This window comes from Sceloporus occidentalis, unplaced genomic scaffold (genome assembly GCF_023333645.1).
Source record: "Sceloporus occidentalis isolate IW3139 unplaced genomic scaffold, rSceOcc1.0.p SCAF_138, whole genome shotgun sequence".
NCBI classification, from domain to species: domain Eukaryota; kingdom Metazoa; phylum Chordata; class Lepidosauria; order Squamata; family Phrynosomatidae; genus Sceloporus; species Sceloporus occidentalis.
In genome coordinates, this window is record NW_028317118.1 from 1275107 (window position 1) to 1300350 (window position 25244).

Consider the following 25244-nt stretch of genomic DNA (forward strand, 5'->3'; position numbering starts at 1 on the left):
TCACTGCAGGGGATAAGCAACACAAAATGACTATCATCTGTTTATGAACTCCTAAAGGGCCTCAGGTCTTATCCAGTAAGACAGCCCTTGTGTTAAGTATAAGATGCCAAGAACCAAGGGAGGGTTTAAACCTGGCTCTCTTATACCCAACATTTTGGTCACCAGGTAATATTCCCAAGTAGCCCTATGCCTTCAGCACCATACGTATTCCCGGATCAGAAATCCATCAGTCCAAAGCAGATTCCATTTACAGGTTCTGAAGTGGGGTAGAAAGTGGTCCCCAGCACAAGACAGACAAAGACATGCTTGGTTCACAGTGATGTTGTACAACAAAGTTGCTTTAGTAGCAAAGGTGCACCTTCATTTCTGACTCCCGCTTCACTTGTTCCATCTGGAAAGCCAGCTGTTCCTTGACTCTGGCAACTTGCTCTTGGCTCTGCTGGGTTACTGTCAGCTGCTTAGCAGTATCTGCATTCTTGGGATAAAAAGACATTTTAAAAAAAGTATACATAGCTGGAAAAAGTAATCAGGAATCCACAGAAACTAAAATCCTTTCCCATTGATTCTTCTGCACCTTGTGAGAAAACTACTGCTGGTCAGCATTTACACCATTAACTGGGAGTCACTGGTTAAGAGCACGACTTACTCAGCATGAGAGCAACTGCACCACTCCCTTTGGGAAAGAGAAGGCACCCTGCACTAGCATCACTGGGATCCTCTGAGACAGTGCACCAGTTTGAATCCCTAGCCTTTAAAGAGCTTCTTCTTGCCTCCTCTCCAGTTTAAAAGTGCAGAGGCCATTTACTCAGCCTCTTCAACTGCATACCTTGTACACACAGTTGTTCAAAAGCTATATTCCCCACTGAAGCAAGTCTGGTACAATTAAATCCATCCTCTATCCCAGTATATTTATTTATTTATATCTTGACTTTCCTCCATGCAGTTTTAGGGAACATACTTGGTCCTCAAAACAATCCTGTGAGGTAGGCTTGAGAAAGAGTGACTGGCTCAAAGCTGACTGACCAGTGAGCTTAACTATCAAGTGATATTTCAACCCAGCTCTCCCTAGTCTTTATTCAACACTTTAACCACTACATCATACTGGCTACATGACACAGAATCTAGTGGTGGTAATGTACCATCAACATATGTAGGGGGAAATGCTCCCTGTCTGGAAGAGGTCAGTACTCCCTTTGAGACAGTCAATGAGAAAAGTATTCTCTTCCCACAGCATCATTCCAAACCACCAAAAGAAACTAGCAGGAGAGACCGCCATTACCTTTCTCAGAAGTTCTGCATGTGTGTTGATCAACTCATTGTGCTTCTCCTTCAGCTTTATGTAGCGGACTTCGGTAGCACTGGCCTTCTCTGACAAAAGGAAAGATGTCACATGTTGCTTTCAACCAGCTGTTTAACCCATCCTCTGAAGCTACAATGTGGGATTGGGGGTGGTAACAATATGTGGTACAAAGGAGACCACCTTAGTGGAGAAAATTCTTAAACTGAGAATCCAACAGAGATCATCCACTAAAGCAGAATGGTGGGAGAACTGGGACTGAGGGAAGGCAATACTTCAAGTGGAGCAGAGAATTCACTACCGCATGATGTAGTGATGACTGCCAACTTGGATGGTTTGAAAGGAGGATTACATAGATTGATGGCAGATTAGGCTGTCAGTAGCAACTTGTCACAGAGGCTATAGATCCACTTTAAGATCAGAGCCAGTATACCTCCATAGACCAGTTGCTAGGGAGTATAAGCAAGAGGGTACTACTGTCCTTACATCCTATCTATGGACTTCCTATAGGCACCTGGTTGGTTCCTATAGGAACACAATGCTGGATTATTGAACAGGCAAGAACGGTTTAGGATCTGTAGTTTACACACTACAGCAATGGTGCAGTATAATAATTTTTCCCTAAGAGGACAGCAACTAAAGGACCCCTCAGTGCCAATTTTCATAGTCAGTTTTTGAAGGATATATGTGTGTGTGTTATGCATGTACAAAGCTTAAGTGGTCTGTTGAAACCTCCAGTAATTTTACTGATGCTTAATAACCGCTGGACTTGAGAACAAGTGACAGTAACTAGATTTAAAGATGTACATAGAACAATCAGTCTATTTATCTAGAAATTGATGAAGAATTAGTTCACATGTATACACCTACTTTTTATGTAGAATAGGTGTGGGGAATCCACATACCTCCAGAGACTGCTGAACTTCAATTCCCACAAGCCTGGCTAATGGAATGGCATGATGGGAGTAGTAATTTATTAACATATGAAGGGCTGGAGGTTCCCCATTCCTGACTTAGGAGCTCAAGGTTCCCTCAGCATTTTATAGCACAGTATACTGGATTTAACGTGTACACACATAAGCGCACAAACTCACTGGCTCACAGCAAGAGTGCTTCCACACGAACCTTTTATTATGCAACCGCTCTGTCCCAGCTGATGAAATTCACTGGTAGGCTTTACTAGTATCCAACTGATGGCTTCCACTTGTAACCTTCCCAAATTTTCCTATGAATTTCCCCCACTTTCATAAAAATTAAATTAAGGAAGAAAGATCCAATTCCTGGACTATGCCTTAACAGGTAGTATTCTGCCTGGAAGCACCCTTGGAACCTTTTAGATCCCTCACCCAGGGGTTCCACCTACTTTCTGCTTCCAAAAAGAGCCCTCGGCTCTTGTCTCCCTCAAGTTTGGCCTTCTGCAACCTTTCCAGCTCATCCCGGAGCTGCTCATTGTCTACCAGAGCCTTCTGCTTCTGCTTGCGCTGTTCTTCCACTTCTGCCTCCAGGCTGTTAATCTGAGCCTTCAACTGCGTGATGTATCTTTGAGCCTGACCACCAAAACAAGAGCACAGACACAACGTAATGCACATTTTTTGCAAAGAAACAGAGCAAAAGTACACTGTGAGATCCTCCTGCTTTCATTCCAGCCCCAAACCCACCCCAAAAGTCTCATTTCAAGAGACATGTCAACAGTTTACTTCTTGGTGTCCAAAGAGGATTTCATACCAATCAGGGGGACTCTATGCTTATAAATGTCAGTTTTGTTTTCATTCTCTTTAATTCTGTTTTGTATTTTAGGGTGGATGATACTACACTATGGTTTACTTGAAGCTTGGAAAAAATGTTTTTTTCACCACACAGAGTAGGGATTTCTGGGAACTGTGGACCAAAAAAAAATCAGCCTTCAATTGATTCAGGGCCAATGGAGACATAGTGGGCTAGCCACATCCTTTGAACCACATGCTTGCCTGGTTCACACATGTAAAGAGAACATGGAGCACTTCTGGTTTTTTCACATGAAGATGGAGCAGGTTGTGTGTGGGGGGGGAATCAATCCATCCGCTCCTACAAAGTGCTATATTGCTTCAAGCCCACCTTTCCTAGCTTGGCATCCTACAAACATATTGGGTTGTAACTCCCATCATCAAATATGAGCACAGCCATGGCAATGTGAGTGATGTAGTTCTGCAGGTGTACATGACCAATCTATCTCACTTGGAGTTAAATTACATGTATATCATTTCTTGCTTGGAGTTGCTGGCCAAGGAATTCTTAGAGTCATAGCCCAAAAGAGTAATTTTACACAGCTCTGCTGGCATTTTTATGTTCAGGGGGCCAATGTGTGAGCAAAATACATGCGGCATTTTCATGTCTAGTTTGGGCTGAGTGTTGTAGGCCCTGCATGAACTGAGCAAAAGTTACACCAGTGGAAGGGCAGCCTCTTCAGCCATCATTCGTGGCTTCTGAGTTTTCAGCAGGCATTTCAACAAATTTCATCAAGATTTGAAACTTAAAAAAAAAAAAATTCAAAGATTCTGAGCTAATTGTCACGTTTCATACCAAGTAGCATTTTCTGTACCCTTGCAGAACCATAGCACAGACATGCAGACAGACCTCGGTCTTACCTCTAGCTTAATCTTTTCTAGCTCTCCTCGAAGCAGATCAATCTCTTTCTTCAGATTTTCAATTTGGAGATCCCTGAGGATAAAGGAAATAATGCTTAACCTGTGAGCTGGTGCTGAATAGCACTGAAGCACAAATCACCACCAGATTTATGAAGTTCACAGGCAGCCTTCAGTCCCCATCCCACCCTCTTCCCTTTACTGCATTAGCAATAAAGGGAAAACAAGTATGGAATACTTCTGTACAAAGCGTTAGCCAGAAATCAGCATGCTCTTCCATGATACTCCTTTCATCACCCTTGGCTCCTTAGCCTCTCTGCCCAAAGTTCTCCCTTTTGTGTGTGGGTTATGCTATTTTGTCTGTGCAAAAACTCATAGAACTGAGCTTGCGATTAGTATATATGACAATACTGACTCCCTTTAAAGGGTTCTTATGTGGATACCTTTTTCCCCTTGTATAAAATTCAAGTGTTGTACAAATGCTAAGCCACCCTATTTAAAACCCTGGCTCAAAGCTTTCTGTCATTTTGCTGATAAAAACAACCTTACCTATCATCTCTCATACCATTGGGAGGGCCAAAAGTCTGCTCAAATATATCAGACACATTCTGCAAAAGAAATTTTTTGAAAAAATCAAATGGATGGACAGTGGAGAAGGCATGCATCAAATGCAATACTGTATGTATGCCTTATATTCCCAAGGTTACAGGAAAGTGTTTACAGAGAGAAATATATATATATATATATATCTGTTTGATAAGTGCCTCATCAGAAAGTGAACAATTTCTCTAACACTCCTGTGGTTATTAAACACACATCTTTCTCATTTAGTCTCAAAGGCAGGATGACCAGACACCCTCCTTTTCCAGGACATGTCCTACACTTCCACCTTCTGTCCAGGAGGAATTTCATAATTTCTTCCATTGTGAGGACGACTAGGAAGCATACATTTATTTTTATTAGTGTTTTTAGTTTTTATTTCGTGATGTCCTACATTTTTCTTGAATGCATTTTGTGATGCCTTCTGCTCTTTTGTGGTTAGGATATCTGGTCACCCTGCTCAAAGGTGCTACAAGATCCCTTTGCATACTGATTTTCCAGACTAACATAGCTAGGTCTTTGAATTCTACCACTTCTGTGGTTAATCATGCTTCTGAATATGCCCTCATGTGGAAGCACCAAGATACTACAGTAGTAAAAGGAGGCACCCTGGACGTATCAAGAGAGTCACTCTCTTCTCTGAAGATGCCAGCCACAGATGCTGGCGAAACGTCAGGAATAAACTCTTCTAGAACATGTCCACATAGCCCGAAAAACCCACAAAAAACTAAGTCACTCTCTTGCTTCATCAAGTCAGTGGACAAGCATCAGCAACCAGAGAGCAGCTTGTCAAAGCAAACACTTTTTAGAATATATTGCAATTACAATCCATTTCCATGGATTCTTTATCCACAGGTTTAACCATTCGTGGCTTGAATATATATATATATATATATATATATATATATATATATATATAGTATAGTATACCTTGAGTTAGCCATTTTGTATCAGGGACACCATTACACTATACCACTGTATATAACGGAACCTGAGCATCCATGAATTTTGGTATCCACGGGGGGTCCTCCCAGTGGATACCAATGGCCCACTGAGGAGTATATGAAAAAGATGTTTCCTTGTTGCTCAACATGTTCCCCTAGGCCAATGACCAGGACTTTGACTTAGCTATTTTCCAAGAACAAGAAGACATAGTCCTATTTTACTGTATTGTATGGAACAAACTGTGTGCGACGCCTTACCTGCTGCTCCATAGTAGGTGCTGTGCTGATCTCAATCAAGTTCTCTGGTTCTTCATCTTCAGGAGCTTCCTCTGGGATCACCACTACAGGCTTCACATGCTCTGCCAGAGCTGATGCCCGCAGAAAGTTGGGAGGGCTCTATTGGAGAAACAGTAAAAAGAGACACACATTAGCAGTGGGGAAAAAGACCAGAGTGCATCCCTAAAAACACAGGCGGTGGTTATTATTATTATTATATTTATTTGTATCCCGCTTTCTCCCCAAAACTGGGACTCAGAATGGCTTACGATTTAAAAGAACAGTACAATTAAAAACATACAAAAATTTCACAAATATTTAACTTGCGTGGTTATCAGAGCCCCAGAGAGTGGGCAGTCAGTCTCTCTACCACATCCAAACACTGCAGTTCAAGGAAGGGTTAGTCCCCCTTTCAGAAAAAAAGCTGTATAACACAGCAGTAAGAAGGAAAAAAGACAGTACCTCAGGCAGTCTTGGGATCTGGATAAGCCGCTTAAAATACAGCATGTCTGAGGCTCTTTTGAAAAAGTTTTTAAGGCTACAGGGAGAGAAAAGATTTGTCAGTGCAAAAGCCAAAAGCAGGGCAGTGTGCCTTTTCAGCAAAGCTTAGAACAGTTTTTTTATTACAACCCCCAGAATTCCCAAGCCAGCTTTTCATCTTCCCCTCAAATGATGCTTGAGACCTTATTACCTTTTCTCTACACAGAGGAAACTTGGTATCAAGATGGTCAGCCAGACTTTTACCCTCTAAGACCTTAGTTTTCTAGATCCAGATAACTGGGATGTCCAAACACAGACTGACAACCCCGTTTGTAAAATAGTCTCAAGGCACATTACCTGCGGAACTGTTCATGGAACCGGTCTCGGTGGCCTTGCAGCGTGTCAGCAGGCAAACCTGGGCAGCCAAGAAAAGAAAAAGGTCAGAGCCTTCAGCACACTAGGGACCAGGATGGTATGCTCAAGTTTGGGACAAAATCCTAGGAAGATGTTTGGAAACCAAGCACAACTTGGTTTATACATATCCAGATGGGTCTTCACATGCTAGGTTTTGGAAAGAAGTAGACAAACAGCATCTTCATACAGTGGAAGTATTCTAAAGGAAGACTCAAAAGAGCCTCTCCATGCTTCCACTGGTGATAATACATCTGTGCTGTTTAGAGACCACTGATATTGGATGTATCCACAATGAAAAAATGCAGTACAGTGGTCCCTCCACATTTGCTAGGTTTAAGGCTGAAGTATCCCCATGAATGTGGGAAAACCACAAATAAAAAACCACTATTCTTTTCACCTGAGAGAAGCCCTCTGTATGAATTTCCAGGTCCTCCAGTGCAACTCTATGATCAGCATACACCAGAAATTGAGCTCAGAATCATGTTGGAGGACCTACAAATGCCTAGAGAAATGTTTTCTCTAGGAACGTCTAGGTTCTCCAGCACAACTCTATGGTCAACTTCCAGCAGAGTTGCATTGGAAAACCGAGAAATTCCTAGAAAGAACATAATAATCGAAACCGTAAATAATACAATCTGCAAAAGTCGAATCCGCAAATGTGGAGGGGCATAATCTATGTGCATAGACTTTCTCTTATGCTGGCCAGACAGTGATGCAAATTGCTAGGCAAGCTTCATAAAGGAGTGGGGATATGTACACAGTTAAAACCTTATAACCTGTTTTGCAACTTCATTGGCAACTTGATACTAAGTGGTAAAACTCAAGTCAGAGAAGGAAGAACTCAGTATGTGGGCTAGCTGTTTAAAACAACAGTCCTGTGGCACCTGAAAGACTCATCCATTTTGTCAGCATCACTTCCTAACTGTCAAGTCCCTCACCTACGAATTTCAAATGCCCCTTATTGCTATTTTGAAGACCAAGCAACCCTGTGCCTTGAGATATACTTAAGGGTTAATCTGACTCTGCTCAGAGGTTCCAGCCTGAAAACTGAACCCTAAACAGAGGCATTGAGCATGGCAAGCCAAGTGTACTTCATCTCCCAAACTGAAGGCAACATTAAAACCACTGAGTGCTTTTCAGCTCCCTTGAGGAATTGCCATCAATGCTCCTCCATTCATAAAAAAGCAGAATGGATAAATAGAAAGCCACCAGCAACGACAAAACTAGCTAAGAGAGTTAAGGAAGGGGAAGATCTGAAATCTATCACTACAAGTATTATGAGAGCTTTTACACACACACACACACACAGCCAAGCTAGATGTTATCATGACCAACATCAAGTAAAAACTGAAGGCAAAGACTTTTATTCTCATTTAGATAGGCCTTTAGCATTTCAGCTACATTGCTGTTGGGAGGGCAATGTAGTAGGGCTGCTGTTACCTCTTTTCCACCGATGCATTTTAATTGTTCTGAAATCACTTTTATGTTTTAATTATATTTCTGTTTCTACTTGACTTTTATGGTTATCTGCCTTAAGTGCTGCTTTGGTGGCAAGGTGGAGTAAAAGTTTAATAAATAATTAAAAGTACGTTACAGAAAACAAAGTAGAATCGACACAGCTTGAAGCACTAGGCTGCACCTTTTTTTAAAACATAGTCTCGTCTGTTGGAGCGTGCTATTTATTTATGTCTAATGTTGTTAATGATGTTTTAACACTGCCTGTAAGCATCTTTGAAAACCATTCATTAAGCAGAAAAGAAGCATACAAATTCCTTATAGAAATAACCTGAAGGCTAAAACTGCTGAAAATGATACACATACAACATAAAAGTGTCTAGTTTACCACTGAGCCGTTAAATCATGAAATTTCCAGTTCAGTCATGAAATCTCATTAAAAGCCACACACCCCTCTGGATGTTAACCATACCTATAGCTATAAAGAGATGATATGTACCTGGCACTGCCTTGGTCCGTATTGAAGACTACAAAAGGGGTCGTGTGCAGTTGATACTCACCCTTCCCAAAAAAAATCTCTCTTTGTCCAAATAATAATAATAATAGTAGTAGTAGTAGTAGTATGGAGTTTAGTTCACACTCTAGTCCCAAAGCACTATTATCAGCACTCAACAGAACAAAGTATCTCCCTGGCCCTACCTCTAAATCATTTCCAAAACTGCTGTCAGCATTGCAATCAGGAAAACTCAGATTAAAATCAGATAAATTAATTCAATGCTTTGCAAACTTTCTTCCTTAGGGGACACTTCCCACGCTGGCTTATCTGCCAAGGAAGCCCTGCCAGCTCTGCAAAGAATTCAGGCAAGTTGGAGGCTAAGTCCTTCCCAAATGGGAACCCCATGTGTTATGGGGCTCAGGCGGCATTATGTTATTATTATTATTATTATTATTATTATTATTATTATTATTTATTAGGTAGCTGGCATGAAGGAAACATTCTCAATGCAAGGCAAAATCCCTCCATGCAGAACCCCCATCATTACCAGGGGAAAAGGATTTTATCTTAGCCTTTCCTAGATATGCTGCTGAGTTTCCTTGCAGAGATGATTACCACATGGAGGAGCATTCAAACCACACAAGCCCACACCTGCAGTTGAAAGTGGTATGATGTACACCTTGTTTTCAATCTCAGCTAGAACTAGGCCCCAGCCACAAACATACAGGTAGCACAGAAAGTTGGTTAGGCTTTACACTCAAGAACCAAGGGAAGATAAACAGCTCACTTAGCTTAGTACTGTCTACTCTAGAGAGGAGGTGCCACAAGCCTTGAGGTCCCAAGCTAGTCTTCTGATGTCCAGAGATACTCATACCACCTTTCCTACAATACTGTCATTTGGTGGTTTCCCATTTTTTACAGGGTTTCCAAAGGTTGATATGCCTTTCCAAGACTTAGTTCCTGGCAATAGGAGCTTTTCGTGAAAATACATTGATATTTTGGGAACTATACCATTTTGCCTTTGACCCACAGCCACTTACATGAATGTAGCTTGAACATCAGCTTAACAGTGTAATGGTAGAGGTGGCTGCAGTCCAGGATCACTTGGATGAGAGGAGCCAGACGACACTGAACTGCTGACATCTGAGAGACGGCCATGGAGGTGTTAAGCTGCCTGAAAACTAAAGAGAAGTTGGGAATAAGATAACCACATATATGAATTATATGCATTTCATTTCATTGCACACTTTACCTAATCAGAAAGCCAGGAGAGCAATGGATTTAACAACTATTATTAATAGTAGTACTGTTGGTTGTACTACTACTACTACCATTAGTAGCAGCAATAGTAGTAGCACTGCTGGAAAAAAGATAGACAGCAAAGTGGACTGGGGAACTTTGGCTGGAGTCCAGCTCCATGATTTTTAACATCCAGCATTTTTGTACATCTTAGATGAAGAAAGTTATAAGGAAGGAAGACTGTAAAGGAATCAGCAGGAGCCAACTGTGATTTCCCCATCACTGACCGGGGAGTTGTGGCTCTCGCCACCTTTGTTTACTCAGGCTGCTGTTGGGTAAGACCAAGCAGAACTGAACCAGATCAGAAAAAAGCTTGATCATTAACCAGGAGAGTACATAGCCTTGACCACAGGCATAAGGCATGCCAAGTTCACATGACAACATACAATTGAACAAGTGGAAGGAGAGAGGGCAAACAGTGCCACTGCCAACACTCTTGAGGGCAGGCAAGGCTGATGCTCTGCATTAAGAAAATCCACAATGGATCCTAGGGATCTAGGGAGACTCTACCCCACCCCACTCCACGAAGCCTGCAAGAAGAATGCTTTTGCCTTGTTCCAAGCTGAAACAGGGTTCTTAGTCGGCTTATATAGATAATAGCTAGAAGTAACAGACCCTATGGTTAGGAGGTACTTGTTTAAAACAGCATTAATGGTTTTGATGGCTAATAGCCACCAGCCATAAATGCCAAAGTAAGAGGGCAGAGGTTAGCATTTCACCTCTGAGTACATTGTTAGAGGGAAAGAAATGCAATGGAGCCATCAGAAACAAGGGGAGAGGGTTTGTTTGTTTCTGGAGCAGCTGATCAGAAATTCCCAAAGTGTGCATAATTTATACAGGTTCCTAAATTTAGGCCACCTTTACTAGAGATCTGCATTTTACCATGATGCAGAATTCTGAGGATTTTTTAAAATGCACAATTTAATAGAATAAGAAAAATTCTACCCTTCCAAAGTGCTTTACAGAACAACTAATACTTTTACATATATATTTATATATAGTCTCTATAGCTATTATTTGGTCTCAAACATAACAATAAAATAAGAAGCACAGGGATCTTGCAGCTCCTTTGGGACTAAATGTGCAAAAGCACTTGTAGCATGAGCTTTCATAGACTTGGCCAATGTCCTCAGATGCATTCAAAGTAGACCAAGTTTATGAAACCTTATGCTACAATGTCTTTTGCTGAGTTAAGTTTCAAAGATGCTGCAAGAACCCTTTGCATACTAATATTCCAGACTGACATGGCTATGGCTCTGAATAAAATTAGGAGGTCACAATACAACAGGTGCTGCCACATTGTTAAAAAGCTTCTCCTATAAGCTTCTGTAGATCTAAGTGTGGTCAAAAGGCACAGGAGCACATCAGAATATTTTTGGTAAGCTGGCATTACTGGAATAATAATAATAATAATAATAATAATTATTATTATTATTATTATTATTATTATTATTATTATTATTTGTATCCTGCCTCTCCCTGTATTGGATCGTGTGACAATATCTATGTGCAAAAACAGAGATTAAAAACAGTGGGATATTTCGTATTTGAAGGAAGATAAAGGGAGGGAGTACTCATTGATGAGAGGTTACCTGACTCTGAGAGTTTGAGTTCACAATCCATGTAGTCAAACATTTCAACTGTGAGCTGAAAGCTAAAGAGAACTGAGTTAGAATTACAAGATGCCAATGGCACAATATGATTCCTACCATAATACAAAGGTCTCTGTCAAAATCCACAATCATTCATCTCCTCTTTCAAAGCTGCAAGAAGCAAGTCTGCTTGGCCTTCTGGAAGCTGCTCTATGTGTATATGTGCACGTGAAGATTTGTGATTTCATCAATACAAGTGGTCCCTCCACCAACAAAGCAGTATCTCCTATGGCCAATTTGCCCGCTGGTGGCATTCTTTCTGTTGCCTGGTGTCTACCTCTCTGTACTTAGCTAGACTGGTCCTCTGATGGCACTGCCCACCTCTAGGTTCATACTTGAACTATTACCAGTCAGCCAGAACCTGTCAGACCCCAATGAGGTGGCAGAGTAGGATTTTGTGGCAAAATTTATATATTTTTAATTTTATTTATTTATTGGCATTATATCTGGGCTGTCTTCCGAAATGGGATTCTATTTATCTTTGAGCACAAGAGCAAAGCATGCCACCAGTTTTAATCCAGAACAATATATAAAAAATATATAAAACCATTATCCAGGTATCAGAAGTTTAGGAAACACTGATCTAGCAGAATCGCTTAATACTCCCGCTAGGCAGCCAGAGAGCTACTTGGGCTCTGGTCCAAAGCTTGCTTAATGAGGTACATTTCACTCTTGGGACACTCCATTTACAGCTGGGAAAGAAAGGCAGTCATTATGCTTTGTTGAAGATCTCGAGTAATCCCCAAAAAAAAGTGAGGGGCTGGAGGGGCGGATGTTGAAACTTACATGTTATTCACATCTGTTCCGGCAGCTTTTTCTAACACCTCGTCAGTCACTTCTAAGCCTGGAGGGAATTCAGGGTGCTTGGGAAAGGGAAAAAATAAGTGTTGGCATTGTTATGAAGCAAATTTCTGCCCTGCTGCAAGACACAACTCAGAGGAGGAATCCCAAGAAACACTCCATAGAGAGGATGCATTACATTCTCAGTGTTTTGCTCACATATGTTTGGCACATTCACATATCTGAGTAACACAAAAACATTTCCCCCCAAGATCCATTTTAGGTATGATGAAGTTCTTAACATAAACATGTCTTGGCCTGTGTCTAATTTGGTTGAAGGTCAGGAGTGCCATCATTCAAAAACACAAGCCTTTGCACTACAAAAGAAGTGATGAGACAGGGCCTAGGCCAGAACTAGACAGAACAGTGGGCAGAAGCTGGCAGGGTGTCAGGTCTACAGGCTTTTAAGACCTCAGTGCTGGTTAAGTAACAGAACATCGTCTCTGTGGCCAGAGAAATACAGTGCCATCTATGAGCCACTCAGGACTGAACCAAGACATTCTGCTGCCTGAGACAGAGTAGCAAATCCATCTGCCCAAGGCAAGGTACACAGTACCCAAAGCCAGGCAAAGTTTGTCACAGGAGGCAGAAAATTCCTCAAGTATCTCTCCCCACCTCCAGCAAGAATACAAGAACAACAAATTAAAGAATTGACAGCAGGAGTTGAAGCTCTACCACCATCTAAGACAGAAGCATGACCACTACCATGTCTGAAGCGGTCAGGTTTGGACCACTGCCATGTTTCAAGCTGTCATGTTTGGACCACTGCCATGTTTGGAAGCCCTCCATGCCTGCCTGACTAATGCCACTATGTCTCCCTTCTCGTCTTCACAGCCTTTTTAAAGAAATCAAAACACTGTCTGGTCCTGCCAGATTTGCCTAAAGATACACACTGGTTGCTTTGGGTGTGTGAGAGTGATGGTGAAATGGGGTGGATGAGAAAGGAGGATCATCAGAAGCTTTTCCAGTAGGAAGAATGAAACAGCTCACAGCTTCTCATGCTCTACCACTTCAAGTAGTTACCTCACCCTGACTAACAAAAGGACTTGTCCTGGTAACAAACCATTTTCTACATTTTTCAAGACTCCTCAAATCTACTGTCTGAAGCAGCAGGAGTGTAGCTGTGGGGGCGATGGCAAAATGAGGGCATTGGCCCCAAATAAGAATTTTGCTCCCCCCCCCCATGAAATCCTCCTTCAGTCCGCAAATTTCTAACATTGGAGCAACTTAAAACTTCAGTTGGGCAATTAGAAATAATGTTTAGGCAACCAAAGAAAAAGGAGGCAGGCAACGTGACTAAAGGACTGTGAACACAACACGTGGAAGACTTCTTGGTATGAAGTATTTTCAGTGTTAGACAGTGAGTCTGAAGGAAAATTTCATGACGGGGAGTAGGATTCTTATTTGGGGAGGTAATGCCCTTCTTTTACCATCAGCCTCGTAGCTACATCCTTGGATGATGGTTTCACTCTGCTTAATGGCAGGGCTGGCCCCAGAGCCAATTCTTTGTACTATTCAACCCAAATATGAACGTTTATCTTCCTTGTGGATCTTCAGTATAGAGGACTACAAAGTTTTTTTCCTGGTTCAGCAGGCAGAGAAATAGGAAAAAGAAGCTACTGTTGAAATCTACCATAATGCTCAATTATGACTCCTGATATTCAAACCAGATTGGATCCAAGTCCAGTTTCCCCTGCACTTTAACCCAAAACCAGAACGCACCACATCCCTACGTCAAACCATTACAGAAAAGGTTGTAAGAGCAGGGGCATAACATAATGCAGAATTACCTTTAGATGGAAGGAGATTTTGGTTAGCAAAAGTTTGGTATAAATATTTACAAGCTGCCCGTAACGATCATGCAGGTGACCCTGTCAAGGGGAAAAATACACTTCATTTTAAAATATGAACATAAAGACAGACTAAGATCTGCAACTGGCAGTCCCAAGAGGCTATCCATTCCTAGGGGATGGAATAGCTGCACACACATCCTAACCAAGCCCACTGACATTTTCAAAGGGATAAGAGGGACTCAGATGTGGCATTTGTTGCAGCAAGGCCTCAAGAGAAAAGCAGAGCCTTGCCTCACCCTCTCCTGCATTTCCTGCTTAAAAGGGCAACTCAAGAAAGGTATAGCTGCCATGCAGGAAGGCATACTCCCTGTCCAGCATCCAGGTCAGAATCTAAAGAAAACATTTTAAGTCTCTTTGAAGGGTAAAGCTCTGGAAGAATTGCCTGCAGCCAGTGGATTTCCAGAACTCACCCAGAGGTCTCCGGTTTCTCGGATGTTACTTCGATACCGCTGACAATCCTGAAGAACCTAAGGAACGCAGCACACAAAGAAGCTTAGGGCCACAGAGTCAGACACAACAGCAACACAACTGCTACTATCAACGGGCACTGAACTGATCCCAGACAGTCATAAAGAGAGGGAAATCCAGGTTTAATTGGGTTAACTTGTGATGCAAACTTAACAGCCTACAGCAGCCCAAGAAGTGGTTGGCAAGATTCGAGCGTTATATGACATTTAGCCTTCTCCAATAGCTTTTTGGCTTTTGACAATTGTAGACAGGGCTTGGGGACTGCCTCAGGCAACAGGTTATTGGTGTCACGAAAAGACAGTAATTTTTTATTTATTCTGTTGCATGTGTGTTGTGTGATGTCAAGTGGTTTTGGACATATGGCAACCCTAAGGCAAACCAATAATGGGGTGACAAAACTACTGGGCTTTGGTATTATGCACTGGGACGGAAGAAGAGGATGGAGGTGTTTTCTGTCTTGCCTCCAGCAGCAAAATGTCTTGACCCAGCCCTGCATAAGTGCAATGGTAGACCAATGCTCCTGTTCAGTCACCGGCATCATTAGGGTTTCTATTTTGTAAGCTGCTTTGAAGCAACCCCTTTTCTGTATTTCTTTTTAACAAACATAGTGCACAGGGGTTGCAAATTCAGCTTTTACATTACCTCAGAGAAGACTTTCTGGATGTTTCTGAGTCCCCCAAATCAAACACAGAGTACACCTGTAACACTAACTTAACATCTACAGATTCAGCTATATCACCTAAGAGAAGTCTTACCCACTGGCTAAATGGAAGGAGACTGAAAAACTCACATTCGGATGTCCATCCCGGAGGACTTTGTGGAGAACATGGCAGAACTTCCAGCTAAGGATGGCACTGCTGGGTAAGGGGAGACCGATTGCGTATGACCAAAATGTAAACGCTCCTTTCTCATGATGAGTTCCTAGAATAATTCCTGTGTAGAAGTCAAGGCCAATTTTAAATATGGTGTGCAAAGGTGGGCAAGGAAACCAAAGGCCTCTCCCAGTTTCCTTTTCCATGTCCAACAATGGGAAATGGCTCCTCAGACATCTTAATTTTTATTAAATCATGGAAAAATGCCATAATGTTAGAAAACAGCATTACTGGCACAAGAAACAGAAGAACCACTTTGAATTCTGACAGGTTTTTTCATCTCTACCATTAGCAGTCAACTGTATGGTGTGTAAGGATGGGGAAAAAACACACAACATAATGACCGCATCAGAATATGAGGCAACCTGAACTCTGCAATATGCAGTGAGAGGATGTGACACTGGGCTGCCATTTTAGGTGGAAACCATATGTTCTTGAAAGCATGTATTTCTGCTCCCAGGCCATTTCCCTGTTAAAAATTCTGTATCATAAGGAAAAGAAGCCTTCAGGGTCTATTCAAAGATCTCATTTAGGTACATTAGAAATAGTGGGGGAATGATGAGGGCCTTCCAACATAACATTTATGGCTCACCAGATGATGGCTTTATTAGGATTTCTGCTGAGTGCAGAGATGTGGAAAAGTTAGACTAAATTGTTCATTAAAGTGTTTTTATTTTTAATGCAATATCCATTATGCATCTTTGCAATTCAATAAAGGGGTTTCTTAGCACGTCTCCTATGCAGCTAGGTATATGTAAAGTTATATAACATAATAGGCCATACAGGATTCAGGCAGTGATATATAGATATTTTAATAAATAAATTTAAAAGGGTATGTTACTGCCCTGATTTATAATACTTGTATACCATTTGATGTAATAAAATCATGAAGCAGATGGCATTCTGCTAAACCGTTGGCATTCATGCTTCATAATTACTACCAAAAGCACTCTGAAAAGGTAGAAAGTGTCCAGAGGAAGGTGACCAAGATGGTAAAAGGTCTGGAAACCAATCCTTATGAGGAACGGCTGATAGAGCTGGATTTGTTTAACTTGGACAACAGACAACTGAGAGGTAACATGATGGTCACTATTAAATATTTGAAGGGATGTCATATTGAGGATGGAGCAGGCTTGTTTTGTGCTACTCCAAAACCCAGAACACAAACCAGTGGATTCAAATCACAAGAAAAAAGATTCCACCTAAACATTAGGAAGAACTTTTTTACTGTTAAGAGCTGTTCAACAGTGGAATGGACTACCTCACAGGGTGGCAGAGTCTCCCTCTTTGTAGTTCTTTACACAGAGGTTGGATGACCATCTTTCAGGAGTGCTTTAGCTATATATTTTTGCATGGCAGGGGGCTGGACTATATAGTCCCTGTGGTCCCTTCCAACATTATCATTCCAACTTTAGGGACATACTGAAAAAAGAGAAAGGATACGGCGGGCATGCTTCTCTTTCACTGGTGCTTCCAGGGTGTTGATAGCTTTGCCGATGCTCATAGCCTAGCAGAGGGGAAGAGCAAAGAAAGCGGATATTAAAAGCAGTACTGATTGAGATTTCTTTTTTTTATATAAATAGTCTTTATTAAATTTTAGTAATAGCATAAAAAACATACAACAACAGCACAACATAATATACATCATTACATATAACAGTTACAAACATACAAAGCAGATAAACCCCATCCAACCCACAATCTCCAAACATACCCACACAAATAGACAACAAATGACTTCTCTCAGAGGGACAGAAGCGATCTTTTGCTCCGCAAAGTTCCTTAATACAAAAAAAAACAAAACAAAACAAAAAAAACTAGAAGAAGAAATTATCCCTTTCTTACGAAATAATACAGCGATACAAATAAGCATTAATTTTAAACTCGGTGGTACTTTCCAGAGTTACCTTTATACATTTATAACTTATGTACTTGTTTTTAGTTTAACAGTTCCACAATTAATGACAACAATCAGCATCATTTAACTATACATCAAAAGGAAAAAAAAAAGTCAAACGATAATTATTTAGTTACCAAATAAAATTGTGGGTCTTATTTTCAGACTCTAAAAAGAGTACCAAAGGCTGCCAATTCATTTTCCTCTTATCCCAACTCAGGTTCAGAACAAAGCATGTAAGTTTATCCAATTCCATAAAGTCTAAAAGTTTGAGCAGCCAAGCATTCCAAGTAGGATGGACGTCTCCTTTCCAATAGGAGGCAAAGACCAATCTAGCCGCCGAAATCATGTAAAATAATAATTTTCCATGTTTGTTTTCCAGCTTATCATCTGTAATCATATTCAATAAAAAGATTTTCGGATCAAATTTAAATTCGTAATTTATGATTTGTTGCATTTTGACATGAATCTGAACCCAATATTTCTTTGCATATACACATTCCCACAACATATGTATAAACGATCCCAGACCTTTTTTACATTTCCAACAGGTAGGACTTTGATTCTTATATATCTTAGACATTTTTAGAGGGGTAAGATGCCACCGATTCTGCATTTTATAAAAATTTTCCCTGATCTCAATACATGCTGTATATTTACGGTACTGATTGAGATTTCTAACTATAGAGCCATTGATATAATATGCCCTGCTACCATCACATTGTCTTAATGTACCTTTATCTATATACAGATATAATAACCTCCCTTCCTCTCCAAACCAGCTTTCAACTGCAGGGATCAATCCCCACTCAGTACGAAAAGGAACCACTCAGGCCCACCATTTTATACTTGGCACCCTCCCAGATATGGTACATTTTTCAGTTTCTAATAGCACTGCCACAAAGCACAAGGGTACACTCGGAACTGAATTATTTATCCCGGTTGATCTGGAGGAAGACCAAAAAAAAGCAGCAGGTATGCCTCTGGACTTCATCCTAGGAATAACCGAAACAGATGGCACCTTTTGATAATACTCTTAGAAAGGAAGAGGGGGGAAAGGACATTTAATTCAACCGTAGTTTCATACAACATTAAGCCTCAGGAGGAGACAGAGAGCTTTCATTAATACTTTTTGTCTCTCCTGCCCACACGAAAGGTGATGTCCACACCGCAGAACACAAAACAAAATGGGGGAAGGAACCAACGGGTCCTGAAAGATGACTCTGAAATAGTCATCATTATTCATATCCAAGTTAAAACATGACTTTCCCAACAGTCAAGAAACCCTGTCAGGAAGAATAATAGACAAGCAAGAATATTTCATGATTTTCTTGAAGTATTTGACATCCTGAAGAACTGCAGAGGAAAAACATATGTGGCTTTTTTGCACAACCACCCCCACCGGTTTTCTACGCAAATAATAATAATAATAATAATAATAATAATAATAATAATAATAATGTGTTTTTCTTCATAGATTAGGATGGGCAATCCCATCCATGCTTGCATGTGATGCATGTACCTATCAACCTATAGCTACCCCATGAATTCATAGGGTTTTCTTAGTCAAAGAACATGTAGAGGTGGTTTTGCCCATTCCTTCCTCTGAAATAGACCCTACAGCAGGCTATTCATTGGCATCCAAGTACTAACCAGGGCTGACCCTGTTTAGCTTCCAAGATCAGATGGAATCTGGTACCTTCAGGGTATTTAGGCTGCCATCCAAACTCGCTTGGAAGGAAATCCTATGTACTACATTCAGTAGGCCTTCCTCCCAGCTAAGTGTGCACAGGCTTAGTTACAAGACAAATGTAATGTGGCCATCACTGTCAAAGCATTTCCATGTAAAAAACACTCTTGGCCATGTCTCATAAAGCTGCTGAGTAAATCCCACACTGAGACAGAATTAATTACCACCTAAGTAGTCTTCATCTGAGTAAGTATTTACTTAACCTGTTATTAAGAGTGTCACAAAATGGAACTGTTCTGGACAACACCTTCAACTTCTGTGTTTCTGTCCTAGGGAGACCTATCAGGTGAAGGAACTGGCACTTCCGTGAGGCCCCATGTTTCAAACTATATCCTAAATGGATGTTCCTCAGCAGCAAGTATTTCTAATAATAATAATAATAATAATAATAATAATAATTTATATCCCACCCCTTTCAGGTCAATCGGGGCGGCTAACAGTAATAAAATACAATACATCATACATCAAAATCTACTTCCCTCCCCCCTTAAAAAGTTATTAAATCAATTATAATTAAAACCAACAAATTAAAACAACATCAACACATACACATTATTACAAAACAAAACAAATAGTAAACTGCGGTAGCATTCTACTTAAATTTCCAGGGAGGACCTTGAGGACTCTCATGAGAAGAGGGTTTCTAAGGCCGGGATTATCTATCCAGGAAAGGCCTGCCGGAAGAGATCCATCTTGACAGCCTTTTTAAAGCTGTCTAAAGATGTCAATTGAAGGATCTCGTCCGGCAGGTCGTTCCATAATCTGGGGGCGAACAACAGAAAAAGCCCTCTGGGAGGTAGCCGAAAGCCTAGATCTTTGAGGCTGCAGCAAATTCCTCCCAGAGGACCGAAGTGTGCGGGGAGGATTATATGGGAGGAGGCAGTCCCTGAGATAGTTTGGACCCAAGCTATTTAGGGCTTTAAAGGTGATAACCAACACCTTGTACTGGGCCCAGAAACTAATAGGCAGCTAGTAGAGGGACTTTAATACTGGAGTAATATGGTCCCTCCTCAATGTTCCTGACACTACTCTGGCCGCCATGTTCTGTACTAACTGCAGTTTCCGAATCAAGCACAAGGGTAGCCCCATGTAGAGCGCATTACAGAAATCTAGACGTGAGGTTACCAGCACGTGTTCAACAGTCTCAAGATCCCTTACTTCCAGAAAAGGGCGCAGTTAGCGTATCAGCCGAAGCTGATAACAGGCACTCTTGACTGTCGCACTTACCTGATTTGTCATCAGGAGCGACAAGTCAAGGAGCATCCCCAGGCTGCAAACACAGTCTCTAGAGGAGAGTGTGACCCCATCCAGGACTGGAGGATGCGACCCAATTCTTGGTTTCGGGGCCGCTACCGTGAGCACCTCCATCTTGTCTGGATTCAGTTTCAATCTGTTTTTCCTCATCCAGCCCATTACTGCCCAGAGACATTCATTGAGAGAGGAGATGCCATTAGAATTCGAGGCCGACAAATGAGACACGGAGAAATAGATCTGGGTGTCATCAGTGTACTGATAATACCCAGCTCCATAACTCCAAAGAGGTCTAGGAGCACCAACAGGGTCACACAACCCCTGTCGATGCTGAGACGCAGATTGTCGGTCAAGGCAACCATGGCAGTCTCAACCCCAAAGCCTGTTCTGAAGCCAGTTTGAAATGGGTCTAGATAATCGGTTTCATCCAAGACAGCTTGGAGTTGAAGAGCAACCACCCTCTCGATCACCTTGCTCAAAAATGGTAGTAAAGAGAATGGCCTGTAATTATTCATATCCAGGGGGTCAAGGGAAGGTTTTTTCAGAAGCGGCCTAACAGCTGCTTCCTTCAAACAAGATAGAATATGGATAAAGATGCCAAGTTCCGCCTTATTTCTGAATTTGGTACACCCCAAAGTAACATCATAATATAGATACCTAAACTGGCTTCTGTGCTGAATATGCATTTGCTATCCCACTGTTACCCAGTATGATTTGTGGCTGAGTAAAGATTTGAACTCAGATCTGCAGGGTCCGTAACGTAAATACTGTCCCACTGCACCAGGATGGCTTTCCTATTAAAAGGATACCACGAGTACAGCTTTCCCAGGAAAATGTGCTATATTAAAATAGTACAGCAACATCCTCTTTTCCACTAAAGGAAAGGCATTTCATTTTTTTTTTAAAAAAAGTACTGGAAGCATTTGCAGGAGCTGTCTTAAAACATTCATGAATTAAATATCGGAGAGGAGTAAGTGATACTAGGATATCCTCTGCAGCACCACCATAACCTTAAAACCCAGGGTCAGTGCCAGCGCTAGACAAATGAAGTACATGAGGGTTTTACATTCGGAGGGGTAAAAAAGCAAGCAGGGAGAGAAAATTAACAAGTTTATAAAATTATACAGGGCATAGACTAGTCTTAAGAATCTCAGCCCATCGTTTTTAAAATTCTGTGCATGCCTTTTGCAGCCAGCTCTGGTTGGTAAATCTCAGGTAACAAACAAAGTAGAATGTTGCCTGTGTCTCACACAGAGAAATGGACAGAGAGAAGTCTCCATACGCATGAGACTAAAACCTGTGGTCATCCAATGACGCCGGATGGGAAATTCAGGGCAGACAAAAGGAAGCGCTTCTTCACACAACACACCATTAACGCATGGAATGTACTGCTGGCACTAGCCTTTACGTCTTTAAAAACACCATCCAACCCGCAGACCTTTGGTGAGCAGATCTGAAAACTCCCCAGAATGATTGCCTTCTATGGATGCTCCACCATGGACAGGGCTAGGCAGAGAAGCTTTCTTCCAATCGCTCCAGGCCTGACCTCATTTCATACAGAAGTCCATTGTGACATTGGTTCATTTAGATTCCAAGAACTAGTCCTGCAGCTGAACCGTAGAAATGAATGATGCTGTCTCTTTTCAGAGCAATATATGACTAATTGTCCTGTCTCTTTAACCTGCAAGGCTTCCGCCTGCCGAAGGCAGAAAAGATTATAGACCTATAAATTCTTACGGTGCCATCCAGATGTGTTCTTACATGCTGTTTGTCCAAAATGCTACTTTCTTCCTGTAGTCTCTGCACTACACTGCACTGCCTTTACTTAAACTTTTATCATGGGGCTCAGTATTAGTGCTTTGCCTCTTGCACAGAGTTGCAACAATGCACAGCAAAAAACCGACAAGAAAGCTCTCAGATATGAAGCAGCATTTGCACCCTGATTTTTTTTAAAAGGAAAATCAACTTGTCCAGTTACAGATTATATTATATTGGTGGGGGGAGTACTCAGTTTGCTACATTAATTATAGCCCTACGAATCCAAAATCAAACAACTCGGCCCTGAGACTGGAGACCAGAGATACTTCCAGTCCTACCTATCCAAACAGATTGTGCAACTTTTCTATCTTTCCCTCTACAAAGGATTTCTCATTATACAAAAGCATTTGACAACCACTGAGACCCTTTTGAATGTAACTGTGCAAATTCAAGACAGAAAGCAGACATCTGTGTTAACCTCAGCTAACAAAAGAAAACATGGAAAGGGTATTTACACAGCTGATGATAAACCCATAAGGGTAAACTCCCCGCCTATGGATTTGGGGCAAAGTTGTGCTCAGCATGCTTGCTTTGCCTTTCATCTCAGCTCTCTTCTCATTAAACTGTCATTTTAATAGGAACTCAACTTGGGAACCTTTAATATCCGCTCCTGCATCCTAATCGCTACTCCCCAATGTTGATCCTACTACATCCGGCTGGCGATAGGGACTTCATCCAAGCTAGGCGGACCTAGTAAACTCGCTCTCAGTCGAATTTGAAACAAAAAGTTTAATGAAGTGCCCAGCTAAGAAATGACAGAATAAGGAGGTTTATGAGTCTGCCCATCAGGCGGCTGCTAAAGCCGAACACTCAAAACAGTTGACACAACCTCTTAAACTGGGTCAACTTCAATAGTTTGGGTTTAAAAAAAACAACACACACACACAGAGCACTTAATAGGACATGGCAAGCTCTCACTAGGCACAATTTTTGGCACAGAGAATCCAGCAAAGTTGTCAGTCAACCAAGATCTCAAACCAGGAAAGTCTACATTATAATGGCGAGACTCATGAACACTGTGGGCCACATGTGGCCCTTGTGAACCCCGCTGATCTCCCAAAGTCCCCCAGAAATCCAAAAATCCAGCTCCAAATTAACATTTTGGGCCTAAAAAACCTCATTATTATGCACGTCAAACCTTTTTTACAGGGATACACTCCCATACAACCCAACAAAGGCTTGAAAATGGGAGTGACACGACACTGCATTGGGTTACTCAAAATGGCAGCTGCGAATGGCCACTGTAGACCTCCAAAGGAGTTTTAAAATAACATGGGTATAGTCTGGACTCTAGAAGGAACAAGGAAATGGTGAAGTGTACTTGCTTCAATTTTTACAAGGAATAGGAAGTTTGTTAGTCTTTCAGTGTTATTTGATTATCCTTCCTATTTGTGACTGTAGTGACCTATGATGGCTACCATGAAGTTATTACATTTACTAAAATGTATAAACTACTCAGATCTAAAGATTCCAAAGCAACATACAACCCTTATAAAAAGACAACATACCCAACCTGCAAAAGTCAAAATCAACATCTATGATGCCCACAAAATAGATGGTAGGTGAGACTACACCTGGAAAGCTTGTAAAAAGCAAGTTTTTGACAAACATCTATGAAGAAAAACTGTCGGTCCAGTAGAATTTCATAGGGAAGAGTACTGTAAATAACAGCTGCCAAAATGCTTCCAGTTTGAATTCTTCCACAATACAAGGTGGATCTTCAGCAAATCTTCTCAACCACAGTTGAAGGTGGAAAACAAATGTACTGGGTTCCCATTTTCATACCAAAAAAATATGTTTTTCACAGCTCCCAAGGTAACAGAGCAAGGCACATCTTGCCTCATAAATCTATATACTTTGTACCTGTATATACTTGTATATGTGGGGAAAGTGTGCAACTTTAGACATTTGTAAAATTGCACATGCCTCACTTCTGCATTGGTACATACAAATGCAAAATGTGTTTCATGTATACATTAAATACACACAGATTTTGGTGTGGGAAGAGGAAAAACGGAGGGAAGAGTCTCACAAACCGATACAAAACCGAGACAAGAAATGAATGTTGGCAGAATTCTGGGAAACTCCATAAAATATAATGCAAAGACTTCCGTGTCCACTGAGGTGCTTTTTTGAGTATTCTCCCTGGGAGAGGCACAAGGGGTAGCAACCTAGGAATGAAGTTTTCCTTTGGTAGCTCCACATTTATAGAGTGTTCCCCTTGCAATGAAGTCCATCTCAACCTAGCGCTTTTCTCTCTGGCAACAGAAAAAAGTCCTATTTTTCAAAGCACCTTAGTTATGTTTGGGTGTTATATTTCACATTTCAAAGGTTAATTTATGCAAAGCACTTCAGACACACAGGAGCTGCCATATCGGTACTAGGCAACTGTATTATTAACTCTTCAGTGTTAAATGTCAAAGGGAATTTCCTTCATGGACTGCTCACTTCACACAGGTATATATGTAAAGTGATACTGGCAGCCAGGTAGGCAATCCACGGAGGTGCTACTCAGGCTTTTGCCTCTCACAAAAATACCAAAACAGAACTACAGTTGCATTACAAAAACCAAGAATTCAGTTGGCCATAACAGACCTGTCAGTGGCAACCAGCCATAACAACTAAATGGAACATCCACATTCAGGGACAGTATTACCTCTGATGATAAGATAATGCAGCCAAAAGATGAGCAAGGAGAAATTACTTTTTTGGACTACAACTCCCAGATGTCAGTGGGTTTCTGGAAACTATAGTCCCTCCAAAGTAACATTTCCAAGCTCTGAGAAATAGCCTGATGCAGCTGAAAACAGCTTCCTATGCAATTTCCCAGTTCTCAAACCTTTAAGCGCTGTTCCCATTTCCACCATCATTAAAATACGTATTAAAATCTTCTAATAGGTATCAGCAACGGAAGAAGAGAATGCATGACTTTTTAGAACCCAATAAAAATGCAGACGTAAA

The 25244-nt window shown here is 41.2% G+C and overlaps 1 protein-coding gene across 2 annotated transcripts in view; it reads right to left on the reverse strand.

Annotated features, from left to right (window-relative positions):
• The window catches only part of LOC149281147 (huntingtin-interacting protein 1-related protein-like), a 45353-nt gene that overhangs the window by 12004 nt on the left and 8105 nt on the right, over positions 1 to 25244 (reverse strand). For both annotated transcript variants that reach the window (XM_089499697.1, XM_089499698.1), the window contains exons 2-16: positions 17011 to 17074; positions 15486 to 15628; positions 14638 to 14694; positions 14165 to 14245; positions 12321 to 12397; positions 11475 to 11536; positions 9624 to 9764; positions 6576 to 6633; positions 6201 to 6276; positions 5721 to 5858; positions 4468 to 4526; positions 3922 to 3994; positions 2661 to 2844; positions 1280 to 1368; positions 359 to 475 (exon numbers count right to left, since the gene is read on the reverse strand). In XM_089499697.1, the coding sequence (XP_089355823.1) occupies positions 359 to 475; positions 1280 to 1368; positions 2661 to 2844; positions 3922 to 3994; positions 4468 to 4526; positions 5721 to 5858; positions 6201 to 6276; positions 6576 to 6633; positions 9624 to 9764; positions 11475 to 11536; positions 12321 to 12397; positions 14165 to 14245; positions 14638 to 14694; positions 15486 to 15628; positions 17011 to 17074 (1419 nt within the window). The remainder of the gene's footprint in view (positions 1 to 358; positions 476 to 1279; positions 1369 to 2660; positions 2845 to 3921; positions 3995 to 4467; positions 4527 to 5720; positions 5859 to 6200; positions 6277 to 6575; positions 6634 to 9623; positions 9765 to 11474; positions 11537 to 12320; positions 12398 to 14164; positions 14246 to 14637; positions 14695 to 15485; positions 15629 to 17010; positions 17075 to 25244) is intronic.